Source organism: Scyliorhinus torazame, chromosome 29 (genome assembly GCF_047496885.1).
Source record: "Scyliorhinus torazame isolate Kashiwa2021f chromosome 29, sScyTor2.1, whole genome shotgun sequence".
Lineage (NCBI taxonomy): Eukaryota > Metazoa > Chordata > Chondrichthyes > Carcharhiniformes > Scyliorhinidae > Scyliorhinus > Scyliorhinus torazame.
The window spans coordinates 39179361-39197589 of NC_092735.1; the positions used below are offsets into that span (position 1 = coordinate 39179361).

An 18229-nucleotide genomic window follows, 5' to 3' on the forward strand; every position below is an offset into this window, starting at 1 on the left:
GTGCACTGCCTGCCACCCCCCACCCCCCCAGGGGGCCCTGTGAAGGGAGATGAATGGATCAGAGCTGCAGATGGTTTGTAGAAGCTGTCAATCACAGACCACTACCAGAAAGCTATGAATGGCTTGCAGCGAATGGATCTGTCGAGGAATCGACATGTGGAGCTTCAGGGTAAGTGTTATAGTTGCAATTCCGCGGACTGCCCGTCTGGACTGCTCTACAGCATCAAGACAGGGGTTTCATTTCTGGGGGGGTCCCTTTAAGCAGGGGTCCCCGGGGGAATCCCCCATTACAGGGGTTCCTGTGGGGGGTCTCTTTGGTCAAGGGTCTGAGGGAGGGGGTGGTCCCCCTATTACTAAGGTCCCTGGAGGAGGGTTCTGCTATTACAGGGGATCCCGGGGGGGGGGGGGGGGATCCGCTATTACATGGGCCTGTGGTCAAGGAGTCCCTGTGGGGGTCCCCTATTACAAGGGTCCCTGGAGGAGGGTTCTGCTATTACAGGGGACCCTGGGGGGGTCCTGCTATTACAGGGGGCTGTGGTCAAGGAGTCCCTGTGGGGGTCCCCTATTACAAGGGTCCCTGCGGGGGTCACACTATTAAAGGGGACCCGGAGAGGATCTGGTCAGGGCACCCCCATACTTGGGAGTGGGGGGACACCCAGGTATTTCGGGAGTAGGGGGACACCCAGGTATTTTGGGGATGGGGCGTTGGTGTGCAGTGTTGGGGGGGGGGGGGCAGCGATTCGGGGCTGATTTGTGGTGCGGGGCGGGGAGAGGGGGTGAGCACCGCGGGACGTCGCAATCAGGTCGCCGCTGAAAATGGCAGCCCCTAACAGGATTCCCCCAGAATCCCGCATATTCCACACCATGCACAAATTTACATGGCGAGGAAAACAAAATTGTTTGCTGGTTTGCACTCCCAGGGGAATCGTAAACCGGTTACAATTCTCCTTTGGTGGGAGAAGTCTCCCAAACAGAGAATCCTGCCCATAATGAAGCCCTTCGGACCATCGTTTCTCCGGCCATCTAGCACCGATCTATCCCAATCCCATTTTCCAGCTCTTAGTCCATGGCCTTGTGCTATGAAACGTGTTTACTTACACTCGTACAATTTTTTATTCATTTTGGGGATGTGTGCTGGTTAGGCCCAGCGTTTATTGCCCATCCCCGGTTGCCCTTCAGAAGGTGGGGGCGAGTTGCCTTCTTGAACCGCTGCAGTCTTTGAGGTATAGGTACACCCACTGTGCTGTTAGGGAGTTTCAGGATGTTGCCCCAGTGACAATGAACGCATGGCGATATATTTCCAAGTCAGGATGGTGGTTGACTTGGAGGGGAACCTCCAGGTTCAGTGACCACTTGGGCAAGGATTCAGGAAGGGTCAGTGCGTCAGGAAATGAACAAAATGAAAATTGATGTAGAAAACAATCTTGATACAGGGACAAAGCACGGTGGTGTGGTGGTTAGCACTGCTGCCTCACGGTGCCGCGGTCCCGGGTTCGATCCCAGCCCTGGGTCACTGTCCGTGAGGAGTTTGCATATTCTCCCCGTGTCCACGTGGGTGCAGGGTAGGTGGATTGGCCAGGCTAAATTGCCTCTTAATTGGTAAAAAAAAACCAATTGGGTAATTTAAATTTTTTTTAAAATCTTGATCTAAGAATGTTGAATTCTCTCTCTTTCTCACAGATATTACTGTGATCTGCCCTTGGGAGGCATTTAGTCACTTGGAGCTCCATGAATTGGCTCAGTATGGTATTGTCTGACACTGGGAGCTGCCAACTGGGCGGCAGTGGTCCATGTTTGAGCTGGGAAGCAACATGGGCTGGGTTACCGTTAGAAGCCACTGTGAGCAACACTCAACCCCATCAGCCTGAACATTAATGTAGCCATCAGTTTGCAGACAATGATGGCGAGGAGCAGTGTACAGTCTATAATCTAAATATATTTATGCTTATCCGGCATCCAGTTGTATCTCAAGTTCTACTTTTGAAATGAAATGAAATGAAATGAAAATAGCTTATTGTCACAAGTAGGCTTCAAATGAAGTGACTGTGAAAAGCCCCTAGTCGCCACATTCCGGCGCCTGTTCGGGGAGGCTGTTACGGGAATCGAACTGTGCTGCTGGCCTGCCTTGGTCTGCTTTCAAAGCCAGCGATTTAGCCCTGTGCTAAACAGCCCCTTTTTAACTAGTGCGAAAACATTAATCTGTGCATTGTTATTTCTATGTAATCTGTAAAACTCTGTCAGTCTGGATCAAGTGGGAGAGGTGCGTGGAAGGATTTTAATTGGCCCTGTCAGAGTTGACTTGACTTGGTTACCACGGCTAAATCAGAATGTGCATCAAAACCTTGAGAATTTTGGATAATGTTTTAAGTTTAATTTGTGGTTCGCTTTTTGTTTTGGGCAGTATCCCTTTAAGGGGCTGCCCCTTTAATCTGCCCCTCAGTTTATTTGATTTAGTTTAATTGATTAATGGAGTTATTCAAAATAGGAATATCTGGAGATTGCTATTTAAATTTACTGACGTCTAGAGAACGGGCTTTTGTTTTCTGCTCTCTTTGAACTGGTTAATAGTCGGGCGAGGAAACTGTACATTGGATGATATTCCCATGGTGTTTGTGGCTTTGCCTAAATCTTGAGACAGTTTGAAGTTGCTCTGCTGTAGCTGTGCTTGCCTCGTGGCTCATCACAGCGATACAAACTGCCCCATTGTGTCTGTTTCTCACCAGCAGAACAGAAGATTAAACACGCAGATGCCAGCTGATATAATATTTATCGTAACAGAATAAAGTGGAAAAGCTTCCCAAAGTGGCTGTTACTGAGCTTGCAACTGTCCCATCTTTACCCACTCAATCTTCTTCTTGATGCCGTAGGAGTCGAGTGTCAGATCAGCATGTCGCCGTTTCAGCACCTCCAGCCTTTGGCGCAGTCGATCGCTGGTGTCCACATTCTCCTCAAAGTCACGAAGCAGCACCTTGTTACACAGGAGGCCACATTTTTCCTTCAGTTTGAAGTTGGCTGTCCGGACTCTGTCCCGTGCCTGTTTGGTTTTGGTCAGGATTTCCCGTTTCTATAACAACCACAGATTTAAGGCTGATTATAGACCAGGGCACGTCATAAAACAAAAAAAAAAATCAGCTTAAGAATGTAAAAAGAAAATAAGATCTGCACCCAATTTTACTGGGTCAAATCCGGGCTCAAACCTGCTCAGAATGCAGCATCGTTTTCCCCATTACACTGACTACACACGTCAGTGACCCGGGGGTGGGAAAGGCCGAATCTTTTCCTTTTTATTAAAGTTGGATGTGACTGATACTGCCACTAGCCCACTGATTTTACAACAGGTGTTAACATGTGGAAGTCAAAAGGATTAAAACCTCCTGAAAAACACCTCTGTGATGTGTTAACTTAATGTTATTAAACTAACACAACTCTTCCTTGAGGGGCAGGGTGGCATGGAGGCGCAGTGGTTAGCACTGCTGTCTCAGGACACCAAGGTCCCAGGTTCGATCCCGGCCCTGGGTCACTGTCCGTGTGGAGTTTGCACATTCTCCCCGTGTCTGCGTGGGTTTCACCCCCACAACCCAAAGATGTGCAGGGGAGGTGGATTGGCCACGCTAAATTGCCCCTTAATTGGAAAAAATGAATTGGGTACTCTAAATTTATTAAAAATAAATCCTCTCACCCTGATGGCCCACCCTGGCCCTCCCCACCCTCATACCTGTGCCACAACAGCCTCAAGGTCCATCAGCTGGGTTTTCTTCTCCACATTCTCCGCTTCCACATACTCCAGCTTCTCTTTAATATGGGTCATCACCCCAATGGTGACTGCAACCTTCTTCCGCATCTTTGTGACTTCCTGTAAGACCAATGTCAGATCTGAACACTGGGCATTGTTCTGATATTCCATTTAAAAGCAGAACTCTACCTAAAGTGTTTGTCTCACGATGTGACACTTACAGATTTGAACTGCTTACACCCAAATGTTTCCATGCCTCGTTTAGTGTTCCATTGTTCACCCTTTTCCTCGAGCTCTGGGGAAGGTACTGGTTCTCACTGGGTTGGACAAGTGACAGGACACGGTTTTACCAGCAGAGGGTAATGCTGGTTTATTCTTATCCATTGAAATCAGTTACTTTGATCAGTATTAGGGAACAGTGAGAATGTAGGTATTGGGGCAGTGGCACAGAATGGGGAGGGGGGGGGGGGCACTGTAGTAACGATGGCAAGTGGGGGGATTGATGTGTGCAGAGTGTAGGTATTTGGGTCTATAGGAGAATATAGGTACCAGGGAGCAGATAGAAAAGCTCCAATCTTCCCAAGAGCATCTTCAGCTGATAGCACAGCGCGTGCATTGTCTGTGATAAGTAGCAGACAGTAAACTCGTGAGGCTGCAGTGCAGGTCTGAATTGCAGTGGAATTGTAACATCCTTGCATCAAGGTATTTCGTGTGTGTTTTGATTTCTGTTTACTCTTTACACACAGGTGTGGTAGGCAGTGGCACAGAGGTATTGTTACTGGACTACTAACCCAGAGACCCAGGGTAATGCCCTGCCGTCCTGGGTTCAAATCCCACCAGGGCAGATGGTGAAATGTGAGTTGAGTACAAACCAGCCATGGAACCATTGTCGGAAGTCGTAAAGAAACATCTGTTCCCTAATGTCCTTTCGGGAAGGAAATCTGCCGTCCTTACTGTTAAGTAATGGGTTAAGAGACATTGCAATTAGTTGTCTCATTTATGTTAAGTATCCATTAATTGACACTGATATGTAAAGGGGCTTCAGGTGGCCTCTGTCAGGTGCTATGTTGTTAAGAGTTTTGTGCAGAGGCTGTGGAAGTGAAATAAATGGTGTTTGGTGAAAAGGAACAAGAACTTTAGACTCTTAATTTCACAACAACTAAAACATCTAACAATGGTAGCAGAGGATGGTTGCTGTGCAAATGTGAAAGGTTGAAAGATACAACTTTTGCAGATGAAACCAAGGAGTGAGTGAGAAAAGAAAAAAAAAGATGCATGGCTGAACCCAGGATAAAGATGGCTGGATATGACTATCCTCCATTATTTTCTGAAAGGGAATCGTACCAATGGAGAAGTGCAGTAGTTATGTGGACTAAGGTAACTGCTTTGGGAAAGAGAAAACAAGGTATGGTATTGGCTCTTTCTCTACCATATGGCAGTAAAATCCGAACAAAGTGCTTTCTGAGCTGGAATTGGAAGAGTTAGACTCAGAAGAAGGTCTGGAGACTTTATTACATTATATGGATAAGATTTATAAGAAAGGTGACTTGTTAAGTGCGTATGAAGCATGGTCGGATTTTGATAAGTTCCGGAAAATGGAGGATATCTCCATGGAAGACGATATAATGGAATTTGGCAGACTATATAAAAGCTGCAGAAACCCAATCTGGAATTTCCACAGTCTGTGTTGGCCTTTAAATTACTTGACTGTGCTAGAGTGAGCAACATGGATAGGCTCCTGGTTTTGACAGGAGTTCAGTTTACTGATAAGGATACCTTATTCGAACAGATGACAAAAGCTTTACAAAAGTTTCTCGGGAAACATTCGATTCCAATGGCTCTGATGACCCAAATAGGTCAGCCTGCAATAAGGCAGAATATGGAAGGTACACTAGTAACAGGATGGCGAAATCGTATGGCTACGAACAGGGCTCAAGACTATAGATGGAGACCGAGACAATTAAATTATGAAGACAGAAACCCAGTTGGAACCTACAATAGGAAGATGAACCCCAGAAATGCACGGGGCATGATAAATCGATGTTTTCGATGTGACTCTCAATACCATTATGCTTTCAACTGTCCGACTCGTTATGATAGAGTGTTTGAAGTAACACATGACACGGAAGAGTCAGAAGAGGAAAAAGATAGTGACCAGAAAGAAGGCATTGTCCTATTGACAAGCAGTTTTACGCCGGTAATGAGGGTGTTGGTTGCAGAATCCTTCAACTGTGCTGTATTGGACAGTGGCTGCACATCTACTGTGTCTGGAATTGACTGGTTAAAATGTTACCTGGACTCTTTGCATGCTGAAAATCGTAACAAGGTTAAGGAATTTGAAAGTTCCACAAGTTTCAGGTTTGGAGATGATAATATTCTGAAGTCGCTGAAAAGAGTGGTGATCCCTTGCAATATTGCCAGAGTGAATCATTTCATTAGTACGGATGTTGTATCAAGTGAGATACCTTTGCTTCTGAGCAGACCGTCGATGAAGAAAGCACACATGAAACTGAATATGGAACAGGATATAGACCATAGAACATTACAGCGCAGTACAGGCCCTTCGGCCCTCGATGTTGCGCCGACCTGTGAAACCACTCTAAAGCCCATCTAAACTATTCCCTTATTGTCCATATGTCTATCCAATGACCATTTGAATGTCCTTAGTGTTGGCGAGTCCACTACTGTTGCAGGCAGGGCATTCCACGCCCTTACTACTCTCTGAGTAAAGAACCAACCTCTGACATCTGTCTTATATCTATCTCCCCTCAATTTAAAGGTATGTCCCCTCGTGCTAGACATCACCATCCGTGGAAAAAGGCTCTCACTGTCCACTCTATCCAATCCTCTGATCATCTTGTATGCCTCAATTAAGTCACCTCTTAACCTTCTTCTCTCTAACAAAAACAGCCTCCAGTCCCTCAGCCTTTCCTCATAAGATCTTCCCTCCATACCAGGCAACATTCTGGTAAATCTCCTCTGCACCCTTTCCAATGCTTCCACATCCTTCCTATAATGCGGCGACCAGAATTGCACGCAATACTCCAAATGCGGCCGCACCAGAGTGTTGTATAGCTGCACCATGACCTCATGGCTCCTAAACTCAATCCCTCTACCAATAAAAGCTAACACACCGTATGCCTTCTTAACAACCCTCTCAACCTGGGTAGCAACTTTCAGGGATCTATGTACATGGACACCGAGATCTCTCTGCTCATCCACACTGCCAAGAATCTTACCATTAGCCCAGTACTCTGTCTTCCTGTTATTCCTTCCAAAATGAATCACCTCACACTTTTCTGCATTAAACTCCATTTGCCACCTCTCAGCCCAGCGCTGCAGCTTATCTATGTCCCTCTGTAACTTGTAACATCCTTCCGCACTGTCCACAACTCCACCGACTTTAGTGTCATCTGCAAATTTACTCACCCATCCTTCTACACCATCCTCCAGGTCATTTATAAAAATGACAAACAGCAGTGGCCCCAAAACAGATCCTTGTGGTACACCACTAGAAACTGGACTCCAGTCTGAACATTTCCCATCAACCACCACCCTTTGTCTTCTTCCAGCTAGCCAATTTCTGATCCAAACTGCTAAATCACCCTGAACCCCATGCCTCCGTATTTTCTGCAGTAGCCTACCATGGGGAACCTTATCAAACGCTTTACTGAAATCCATATAGACCACATCAACTGCTTTACCCTCATCCACCTGTTTGGTCACCTTCTCAAAGAGGTCTATAAGGTTTGTGAGGCACGACCTACCCTTCACAAAACCGTGTTGACTATCTCTAATCAAATTATTCCTTTCCAGATGATTATACATCCTATCTCTTATAAACCTTTCCAAGATTTTCCCCACAACAGAAGTAAGGCTCACTGGTCTATAGTTACCGGGGTTATCTCTATTCCCCTTCTTGAACAAGGGGACAATGTTTGCTATCCTCCAGTCTTCTGGCACTGTTCCTGTAGACAAAGATAACTTAAAGATCAAGGCCAAAGGCAAAGCAATCTCCTCCCTAGCTTCCCAGAGAATCCTAGGATAAATCCCATCCGGCCCAGGTGACTTATCTATTTTCACACTTTCCAGAATTGCTAACACCTCCTCCTTATGAACTTCAAGCCCTTCTAGTCTAGTAGCCTGAATCTCAGTATTCTCCTCGACAACATTGTCTTTTTCCTGTGTGAATACTGACAAAAAATATTAATTTCGCACCTCTCCTATCTCCTCGGACTCCAAGTAAGGCAACAGTTTTTGGAAAGACGGTGGACTTACAATTTACACAGTCGGGACACTATTATATTCCATTACTGACGAATAATTTTTCAAGTAGAGTGGTTAAGGATGTGTTAATGGCAGTTGAAAATGGGACTTTAGCTGATAAAAAGCTTGTGGTATTAAAACTGCATAGGCAATTTGCACATCCGTCTCCTCAGAGGCTGAAAAATGTATTAAAGGATGCAGGGGTAAGGGATGACGACTATACTCAACTAATAGAACAGGTTAGTGACCGCTGTGAAGTTTGTAGGAAGTACAGAAGGACACCAGCACGACCGATAGTAACCCTACCTTTGGCCAGGGATTTTAATGACATTGTGGCCATGGACCTTAAGATCTGGGATAAAGCAAATAATATATTTATTTTGCATTTTGTAGATGTAGCAACCAGATTTAGTCAATCAACGATTGTACGAAGTAAAGAAAAGAGAGTAATTCTGGATCAAATCGTGGAAAAATGGATAGGGACAGGAATGGGTCCACCGGCAAAATTCCTTACGGACAATGGGGGAGAATTTGCTAATGATGAGTTTAGGGATATGTGTGAAAACATGAATATCAGAGTTATGAATGCGGCTGCAGAAAGCCCATTTAGTAATGGTGTCTGTGAAAGAAATCATGTTGTCATCGATCACATGCTTCGGAAAATTTTGGCAGATCGACAAAATTGCAGGCTAAATTCAGCTTTAGCATGGGCAAAGAATTCATTGCAGATGGTTGGGGGCTATAGTCCTTATCAATTAGTGTTTGGTAGAAATCCTAAAATTCCGTCCATTTTGGATGACCAGCCTCCAGCTTGGGAGGGGACTACAATTAGCTCTGGTTTTGCTGAACATTCAAATGCATTACATAGCAGTAGAAAAGCTTTTTTGGAAGCAGAAGTCTCTGAAAGAATTCGCAGAGCTTTAAGACATAACGTACGGCCATCAGATGCCGGTTTTCGGCAAGGAGGCATGGTATACTATAAGAGAGACAATTCTAATGAATGGAAAGGCCCAGGGAAGATCATAGGCATAGATGGCAAAACAATTATTTTGCAACATGGTAATCAAATACGGAGGCATGGGATTCAGGGTGATTTAGCAGTTTGGATCAGAAATTGGCTAGCTGGAAGAAGACAAAGGGTGGTGGTTGATGGGAAATGTTCAGACTGGAGTCCAGTTACTAGTGGTGTACCACAAGGATCTGTTTTGGGGCCACTGCTGTTTGTCATTTTTATAAATGACCTGGAGGAGGGCGTAGAAGGATGGGTGAGTACATTTGCAGATGACACTAAAGTCAGTGGAGTTGTGGACAGTGCGGAAGGATGTTACAAGTTACAGAGGGACATAGATAAGCTGCAGCGCTGGGCTGAGAGGTGGCAAATGGAGTTTACTGCAGAAAAGTGTGAGGTGATTCATTTTGGAAGGAATAACAGGAAGACTGAGTACTGGGCTAATGGTAAGATTCTTGGCAGTGTGGATGAGCAGAGAGATCTCGGTGTCCATGTACATAGATCCCTGAAAGTTGCCACCCAGGTTGAGAGGGTTGTTAAGAAGGCGTACGGTGTGTTAGCTTTTATTGGTAGAGGGATTGAGTTTAGGAGCCCTGAGGTCATGTTGCAGCTTTACAACACTCTGGTGCGGCCGCATTTGGAGTATTGCGTGCAATTCTGGTCGCCGCATTATAGGAAGGATGTGGAAGCATTGGAAAGGGTGCAGAGGAGATTTACCAGAATGTTGCCTGGTATGGAGGGAAGATCTTATGAGGAAAGGCTGAGGGACTGGAGGCTGTTTTCATTAGAGAGAAGGTTAAGAGGTGACTTAATTGAGGCATACAAGATGATCAGAGGATTGGATAGGGTGGACAGTGAGAGCCTTTTTCCTCGGATGGTGATGTCTAGCACGAGGGGACATACCTTTAAATTGAGGGGAGATAGATATAGGACAGATGTCAGAGGTAGGTTCTTTACTCAGAGAGTAGTAAGGGCGTGGAATGCCCTGCCTGCAACAGTAGTGGACTCGCCAACACTAAGGACATTCAAATGGTCATTGGATAAACATATGGTTGATAAGTGTAGAAGCCATCCTGCCGACTACGCCAAAATGAAGGAAGCTTTATAATTTATAGGGATCTTAACCTGTCGAACTACGCCAAGTTTGGGGGAAGCTTAGTTGATGAATCAAGTCCTGGCGCAATACAACAAGTTATAAGATTTGTACTATTTGTAGACTGTGTTAAGTTGTTCGATTCCTTGTATTATTCGACTGTGTATAGTTGAAGGAATTTATATCATCTCTGCTATTCGGTTATCAGTAGCACTTTGCGAATACTGGAACTCAGCAGAAATTTGCAGTATAAACTCCTCAGGTGCCAAAAAGAATTGTTTTATTTGTAGTCGCTTGATTACAATTTGAAAGTCATTTAAAAGGCAATTCGTAGACAATTCGAAGCTTTCATAGAATTACAGACATTATCTTTCTTTGCTTAGGCAGACAGCTCGAAAGTAACTTTTTAAAAGGTCAAAGTCTGGCAATGAAACATGAAAAGAGAGAGAAAGCTAATCTTCAGCTAAACTCAAACTCAAAGTCAAAAGTGGACTAACATCACTGACACAGACTGTTAGGCTGACAGAACCCCCAAAAGACATCTCTAAAATGGAGACTATAAAGGACAAAACTGACTAAACTAAACACTAAAACCAAACCTAACCTAAAATGGCCGGGAGAAACTTTTCAGTTATACACTTTCATATCTGTCTTAAGTCGTCTAATTACACCCCAATATAATCCTAATTGGTTTGGGTTAGACTCAAACACATTTGATTTGATGGCAAGCCGTCCATCTTCAATGTGCAACATCAGCTTTTCTGACCTAGCTGTTATCTGCATTGTGAACAATGGTGCCTTCATGTTGCTGTGTATTCAATCCCTTGACCTTGACAATTAGCACAAGACAGTGTCAAATTATCTTGCAACTGTGCTTTTTTAATGTCACACTGTCTTTGAAAATATGCATTTGCCAGAACAACGGACTTCAGTAAAAGTGAATTATGCTGTATAAATGGGTATTAAAACTGGGGCTCAACATTTATGCTTAAACAGCTATCTTTTACCTATACTAGTTGTATTCGAAATACCTGGCTTCTACAATAAGGGAATAGTGTAGATGGGCTTTAGAGTGGTTTCACAGGTCGGCGCAACATCGAGGGCCGAAGGGCCTGTACTGCGCTGTAATGTTCTATGTTCTATGTTCAAACTGTTAGGGTACATTCATCAAGGATAATGGGTACAGATTATAAATTTTCAAATTTAGACTAAGCAGACAGACATGACGAGGAACCAGAGTCATCTGGTACACATGTGTTACTGAAATATGAGGACCAATTAACTGATATAAACAGGGTTTCTGTGGAGTAACACAACACTTCTGGTGAATTAGAACAGGCCATTTTTCCGAAAGGGCAACTGCCAAAAGTTGGTACAAAAGTGACATACTTGCCTGAAGGATCTAGTCAATGGAAGGATGCAACTGTTATTAGTAGAGCAGGGAAGGCCACTGGAAAGTATAAACATTGGTTGAATGTACAGCATTCAGGGGAAGGAGTCAAGACAATGGATTGGGAAAACGAAGTTCAAAAATGGAGGGCACAGAAACGCAGTGCCAGTTCAGATAGTACATCGGATAGTGAACAGGTCCACAGGAAAAGGTCGAGAACTATTGAAAGGACATCCCACAGCAGAAGAGAAAGATCAAGCAGTAGCAGTACAGAACGAGATACCAGGCGGGAGAGGGGACGTAGTTTGTCAAGATCTCAGAACATGAGTAAGACTACGAATACTAATAGGAGTAGAAGCCCACATGCACGTGAGATTTTGGTGGCTTCAAATAAATTAGATGAAAAAGTTATTAAAGAAGCTAAACAGCAAGAATTGCATAGTTGGACTGAATTTGGGGTATACACGGAAGTACCGGATCGGGGACAAAGAGCTCTATCTCACAGATGGATTTGCACGGAAAAGGTTCTTCCGGATGGAACTTATAAGGCAAAGGCCAGGCTTGTGGCAAGGGGATTTGAAGAAAACTTAGAAGATCAGGGTTTAAGGGTAGATTCACCTACAGCAGGAAAGATTATTTTAAAGATCTTCTTGGCTCTATTAGCCACAAAGGCATGGGAATGCAAATCTATAGATATAAAAGCTGCCTTTTTGCAGGGGCATCAGCTCCAGAGAGACATTTTTCTCCGTCCTCCTAAAGAAGCAGCTAACGCAGAAGGGGTACTCTGGAAGTTGAACAAATGTGTATATGGATTAAATGATGCATCTAGATTCTGGTATTTTTCGGTACGGTCAGTTTTGTTAAAGTTAGGCTGTTGCCAGTTGAAAGCAGATCCTGCAATGTTTTACTGGCACTATAAAGGAAATCTTTCTGGCATTTTTATGATGCATGTCGATGATTTTTTGTGGGGTGGGACTAGTGATTTTGAAGCTGTTGTAATCTCTGGTTTGAGGAAAGAATTCAGGGTTGGAAGTCAGGCTTCCGGTGCATTTAAATATATTGGACTGGAAATTGGACAGACTAAGTTAGATTATCATCATAGATTATCATAGAATTTACAGTGCAGAAGGAGGCCATTCGGCCCATCGAGTCTGCACCGGCTCTTGGAAAGAGCACCCTACCCAAGGCCAACACCTCCACCCTATCCCCATAACCCAGTAACCCCACCCAACACTAAGGGCAATTTTGGACACTAAGGGCAATTTATCATGGCCAATCCACCTAACCTGCACATCTTTGGACTGTGAGAGGAAACCGGAGCACCCGGAGGAAACCCACAAACCTGGGACCTGGAGCTGTGAAGCATTTGTGCTATCCACAATGCTACCGTGCTGCCCCAATAATATAATAATCACTTATTGTCACAAGTAGGTCTCAATAAAGTTACTGTGAAAAGCCCCTAGTTGCCACATTCCAGCGCCTGTTCGGGGAGGCCGGTACGGGAATTGAACCCGCGCTGCTGGCATTGTTCTGCATTACAAGCCAGCTGTTTAACCCACTGTGCTAAACCAGCCTAGTTAGGGGCAACTTTACGTCAGCAATCTTATTTGGAAAGCATCACCCAATAGCAATTAGTCGTGGCCGAATTTCACAAAAAGACGCAATAGAATTTACAGTGCAGAAGGAGGCCATTCAGCCCATCGAGTCTGCACCTGCTCTTGGAAAGAGCACCCTACCCAAGGCTAACACCTCCACCCTATCCCCATAACCCAGTAACCCCACCCAACACTAAGGGCAATTTTGGACACTAAGGGCAATTTATCATGGCCAATCCACCTAACCTGCACATCTTTGGACTGTGGGAGGAAACCGGAGCACCCAGAGGAAACCCACAAACCTGGGACCTGGAGCTGTGAAGCAATTGTGCTATCCACAATGCTACCGTGCTGCCCCAATAATATAATAATCACTTATTGTCACAAGTAGGTCTCAATAAAGTTACTGTGAAAAGCCCCTAGTTGCCACATTCCAGCGCCTGTTCGGGGAGGCCGGTACGGGAATTGAACCCGCGCTGCTGGCATTGTTCTGCATTACAAGCCAGCTGTTTAATCCACTGTGCTAAACCAGCCTAGTTAGGGGCAACCTTACGTCAGCAATCTTATTTGGAAAGCATCACCCAATAGCAATTAGTCGTGGCCGAATTTCACAAAAAGACGCAATAGAATTTACAGTGCAGAAGGAGGCCATTCAGCGCATCGAGTCTGCACCGGCTCTTGGAAAGAGCACCCTACCCAAGGTCAACACCTCCACCCTATCCCCATAACTCAGTAACCCCACCCAACACTAAGGGCAATTTTGGACACTAAGGGCAATTTATCATGGCCAATCCACCTAACCAATGGTTTCAAAGATAGAAAAAGAGCAACTGCGAAGTTTAATTGGGCAACTGAGCTGGTTAGGTAGACAGACTAGACCGGACATGAGTTTTGATGTCTTAGAGTTGAGTACAAAAATGAACGATCCCAAAGTGGAAGACATAATAAGAGCAAATAAAGCGTTGGCCAAACTAAAAATGCAGGAGTGTGTTTTGAAGTTCCCGGTTTTAGGTGACCGTAAGCACTTGAAACTCATAGTTTATAGTGATGCGTCCTATGCAAATTTATGTGATGGGGTTTCAAGCGCAGGAGGTTTTATAATTTTCCTTTTGGGGAACAATGGTAAATGTTGCCCACTTGTGTGGGAAACAAAGAAAATAAGGAGGGTGGTAAAAAGCACTTTGGCTGCTGAGACGTTAAGCCTTGTAGAGGCGGTGGATATGGTCTTTTATATAAGTATGATATTGACAGAAATTTGGGGATTAGGGGATTTGGGCAATATACCTATTGACTGTCATATTGACAATAAATCCCTGTGGGAAAATGTGCACTCTACAAAAAGTGTCAATGAAAAGAGGTTACAGATAGACATCGCAAGTTTGAAGCAGATGTTGGACAGAGGGGAAATAACAAAAATTAAATAGGTCGACAGGAGCTATCAACTGTCAGACTGTTTTATGAAAAGAGGGGCGAGTTCACAGAAACTTTTGGATATTGTTAATGAAGGGCGCTTGTTTCTGTGACTGTTTTCTTTTTCTTTCTCGTCCAAACAAAAAAAAAGGGGGGGGGAAATCACGTGTGTGTTTTTGAGTTTCTTGAAATTTTGTTTTCACCTAATTCTTTTTTTTCTCCAAGGAAGGGGAGACTGTTAAGTAATGGGTTAAGAGACATTGCAATTAGTTGTCTCATTTATGTGTTAAGTATCCATTAATTGACACTGATATGTAAAGGGACTTCAGGTGACCTCTGTCAGGTGGTGTGTTGTTAAGAGTTTTGTGCAGAGGCTGTGGAAGTGAAATAAATGGCATTTGGTGAAAAGGAACAAGAACTTTAGACTCTTCATATCACAGCAACCTACCCGGTCTGGCCTACATGTGACTCGAGACCCACAGCAATGTGGTTGACTCTTAATTGCTCTCAGGGGTGAGCAATAAATGCTGACCCAGCAACGCCCACATCCCACAAACAAATAAACAAAACATGGAGTATCAGACTGTTCCACACTCCATTTGAAGAAGTTAAATACAGTCTATAAATAGGTATTGAACCATAAACAGTCCAAATTAGGTCCTGTATGTAATTAATATAGGTTTCCCCCATCCCAGGCTCAGCTCCATTGGATTTTGGTGGGTTGCATGCAGGCTTCTAATTTCCTGTCCTCCTGGCAACTACCTGAAGGAAATGTAGTGTCTGGACTGCAGTATCTCTTTTCCATGCTAGGAACTGGCCTTTACACTAGGTAGTACTGTCAAACATTTATTTTACATGATGCAAGATTAGCCCCTGTTGCTAAAAGAACATGGTGTTGAAAAACGTGGACCTTTTATTTCCCCGTCCTGCTTTCTCACCAGTTTGACTGGAAATAAACCATGGTATTGCCACCTTGGGGAACAGACAAAGGGAACAAGGCTGAAAGGAGCATTTCACCATTAATCCAATATCTACATGTCTTTAAAATATTGAAATACTCCCTTGTGACCTGTTTCCTCTGTCTGGGCCTAAACAGGTTAACTCTTCCAGCCTGGCACCTCCTTTACATGTGAGCTTGAACAGTGAATGTGGATGGACTGTTTGATGGTGGGAGGAAATTCACAGTCGAATCCAATCCATCCATAAACACATATAGTCCAGTTGGTATCAATGTACAGGGAACAGTATCGATGGACTGGAACCAGTATCAATGGACAGGGGCTAATATCAATGGGCAGGGGCTAGCATCAATGGGCAGGGGCTAGTATCGATGGGCAGGGGCTAGTATCGATGGCCAGGGGCTAGTATCGGTGGGCAGGGGCTAGTATCGATGGGCAGGGGCTAGTATCGATGGACAGGGGCTAGTATCGATGGACAGGGCTAGTATCAATGGGCAGGGGCTAGTATCGATGGGCAGGGGACAGCATTGATGGACAGGGACAGTATGGATGGACGACGACAGTATTGATGGACAGGGACAACATAGATGGAAAGTGGACAGTGTCAATGGAGAGGGGATAGTATCGATGGACAGGGGCTAGTATCGGTGGGCAGGGGCTAGTATCGATGGGCAGGGGCTAGTATCGATGGACAGGGGCTAGTATCGATGGACAGGGGCTAGTATCAATGGGCAGGGGCTAGTATCGATGGGCAGGGGACAGCATTGATGGACAGGGACAGTATGGATGGACGACGACAGTATTGATGGACAGGGACAACATAGATGGAAAGTGGACAGTGTCAATGGAGAGGGGATAGTATCGATGGACAGGGGATAGTATCGATGGACAGTGGACGGTATTGATGGGCGGGAACAGTTTTGCTGGAGAGGGACAATTTCGATGAAAAAGTATCAATAGACAGTGGACAGTATCAATGAACAGGGGACAGTATCGATGAACTGGGGACAGTATTATGAACAGGGGACAGTGTCGATGAACAGGGGATAGTATCGCTGAACAGGGGACAGTATCGATGGGCTGTAGACAGTACCAATGGACAGGGGACAGTATCAATGAACAGGGGATAGTATCGATGAACTGGGGACAGTATCGATGAACAGGGGACAGTGTCAATGAACAGGGGATAGTATCGCTGAACAGGGGACAGTATCGATGGGCAGTAGACAGTATCAATGAACAGGGGACAGTATCAATGGACAGTATCGACCGACAGGAGATAGTATTGATGGACAGGGGACAGTATTGATGGTTAGGAGACAGTATCGATGGACAGGAGACAGTATCGATGGGCAGGATACAGTATCGATGGACAGGAGACAGTATCGATGGATAGGGGACTGTATCAATGGACAGTGGACAGTCTCGATGGACAGGAAACAGTGTTGATGGATAGGGGACAATATTGATGGACAGGAGACAGTATTGATGGATAGGGGACAGTATAGATGGACAGTGGACAATATCGATGGACAGGAAACAGTATTGATGGATAGGGGACAGTATCGATGGACAGTGGACAATATCGATGGACAGGAGACTGTATTGATGGATATGGGACAGTATCGATGGACAATGGACAGTATCGATGGACATTGGACAGTATCGATGGACAGGAGACAGTATTGATGGATAGGGGACAGTATCGATGGACAGTGGACAGTATCGATGGATTGAGGACAGTATCAATGGACAATGGATAGTATCAATGGACGGGGACAGTATCAATGGACAGGGGACGGTATCAATGGACAATGGACAGTATGGATGGACAGGGGACTGTATTGATGGACAGGGGACAGTATGGATGGACAGGGGACGGTATTGATGGACAGGGGACAGTATCATTGAACAGGGAACAGTATCAATGGACAGGAGACAGTATCGATGGACAGGGGACAGTATCGATAGACTGGGGACAGTATCGATGGACAGGGGACAGTATGGATGGACAGGGGACTGTATTGAAGGACAGGGGACAGTATCGATGGACAGTGGACAGTATCATTGAACAGGGAACAGTATTGATGGTCAGTGGACAGTATCGATGGACAGGGGATAGTATCGCTGGACAGGAAAGAGTATCAATGGACAGGGGACAGTATAAATGAACAGGAGACAGTATAAATGGACAGGAGACAGTATCGATGGACAGTGGACAGTATCGATGGACAGTGGACAGTATTGATGTACAGGAGACAGTATTGATGGTCAGTGGACAGTATCAATGAACAGGGGACAGGATCGATAGACAGGGGACAGTACTGATGGACAGGGGACAGTATTGATGAACAGGAGACAGTATTGATGAACAGGAGACAGTATCAATGGACAGGGGACAGTATCAATGAACAGGAGACAGTATCAATGGACAGGGGACAGTATCGATGGACAGGAGACAGTATCAATGGACAGGAGACAGTATTGATGGACAGGGGATAGTATCAATGAACAGGAAACAGTATTGATGGACAGGGGACAGTATTGATGGACAGGGGACAGTATCAATGAACAGGAGACAGTATCAATGGACAGGAGGCAGTATTGATGGATAGGGGACAGTATCATTGAACAGGGAACAGTATTGATGTCAGTGGACAGTATCGACGGACAGGGGACAGTATAGATGGACTGGGGACAGTATCGATGGACTAGGGACAGCATCAATGGATAGGGGACAGTTTTGATGGACAGGTGACAGTATAAATGGACAG

General features: G+C 44.9%; 1 protein-coding gene across 2 annotated transcripts in view; it reads right to left on the reverse strand.

Moving 5' to 3' along the window:
- Positions 1-2750: 2750 nt before the first annotated feature.
- cfap184 (cilia and flagella associated protein 184) overlaps positions 2751-18229 on the reverse strand; it is a 53673-nt gene continuing 38194 nt past the window's right edge. For both annotated transcript variants that reach the window (XM_072492482.1, XM_072492481.1), the window contains 2 exons: positions 3716-3853; positions 2751-3064 (listed from right to left, as the gene is read on the reverse strand). In XM_072492482.1, the coding sequence (XP_072348583.1) occupies positions 2810-3064; positions 3716-3853 (393 nt within the window). In that variant the 3' untranslated portion in view covers positions 2751-2809. The remainder of the gene's footprint in view (positions 3065-3715; positions 3854-18229) is intronic.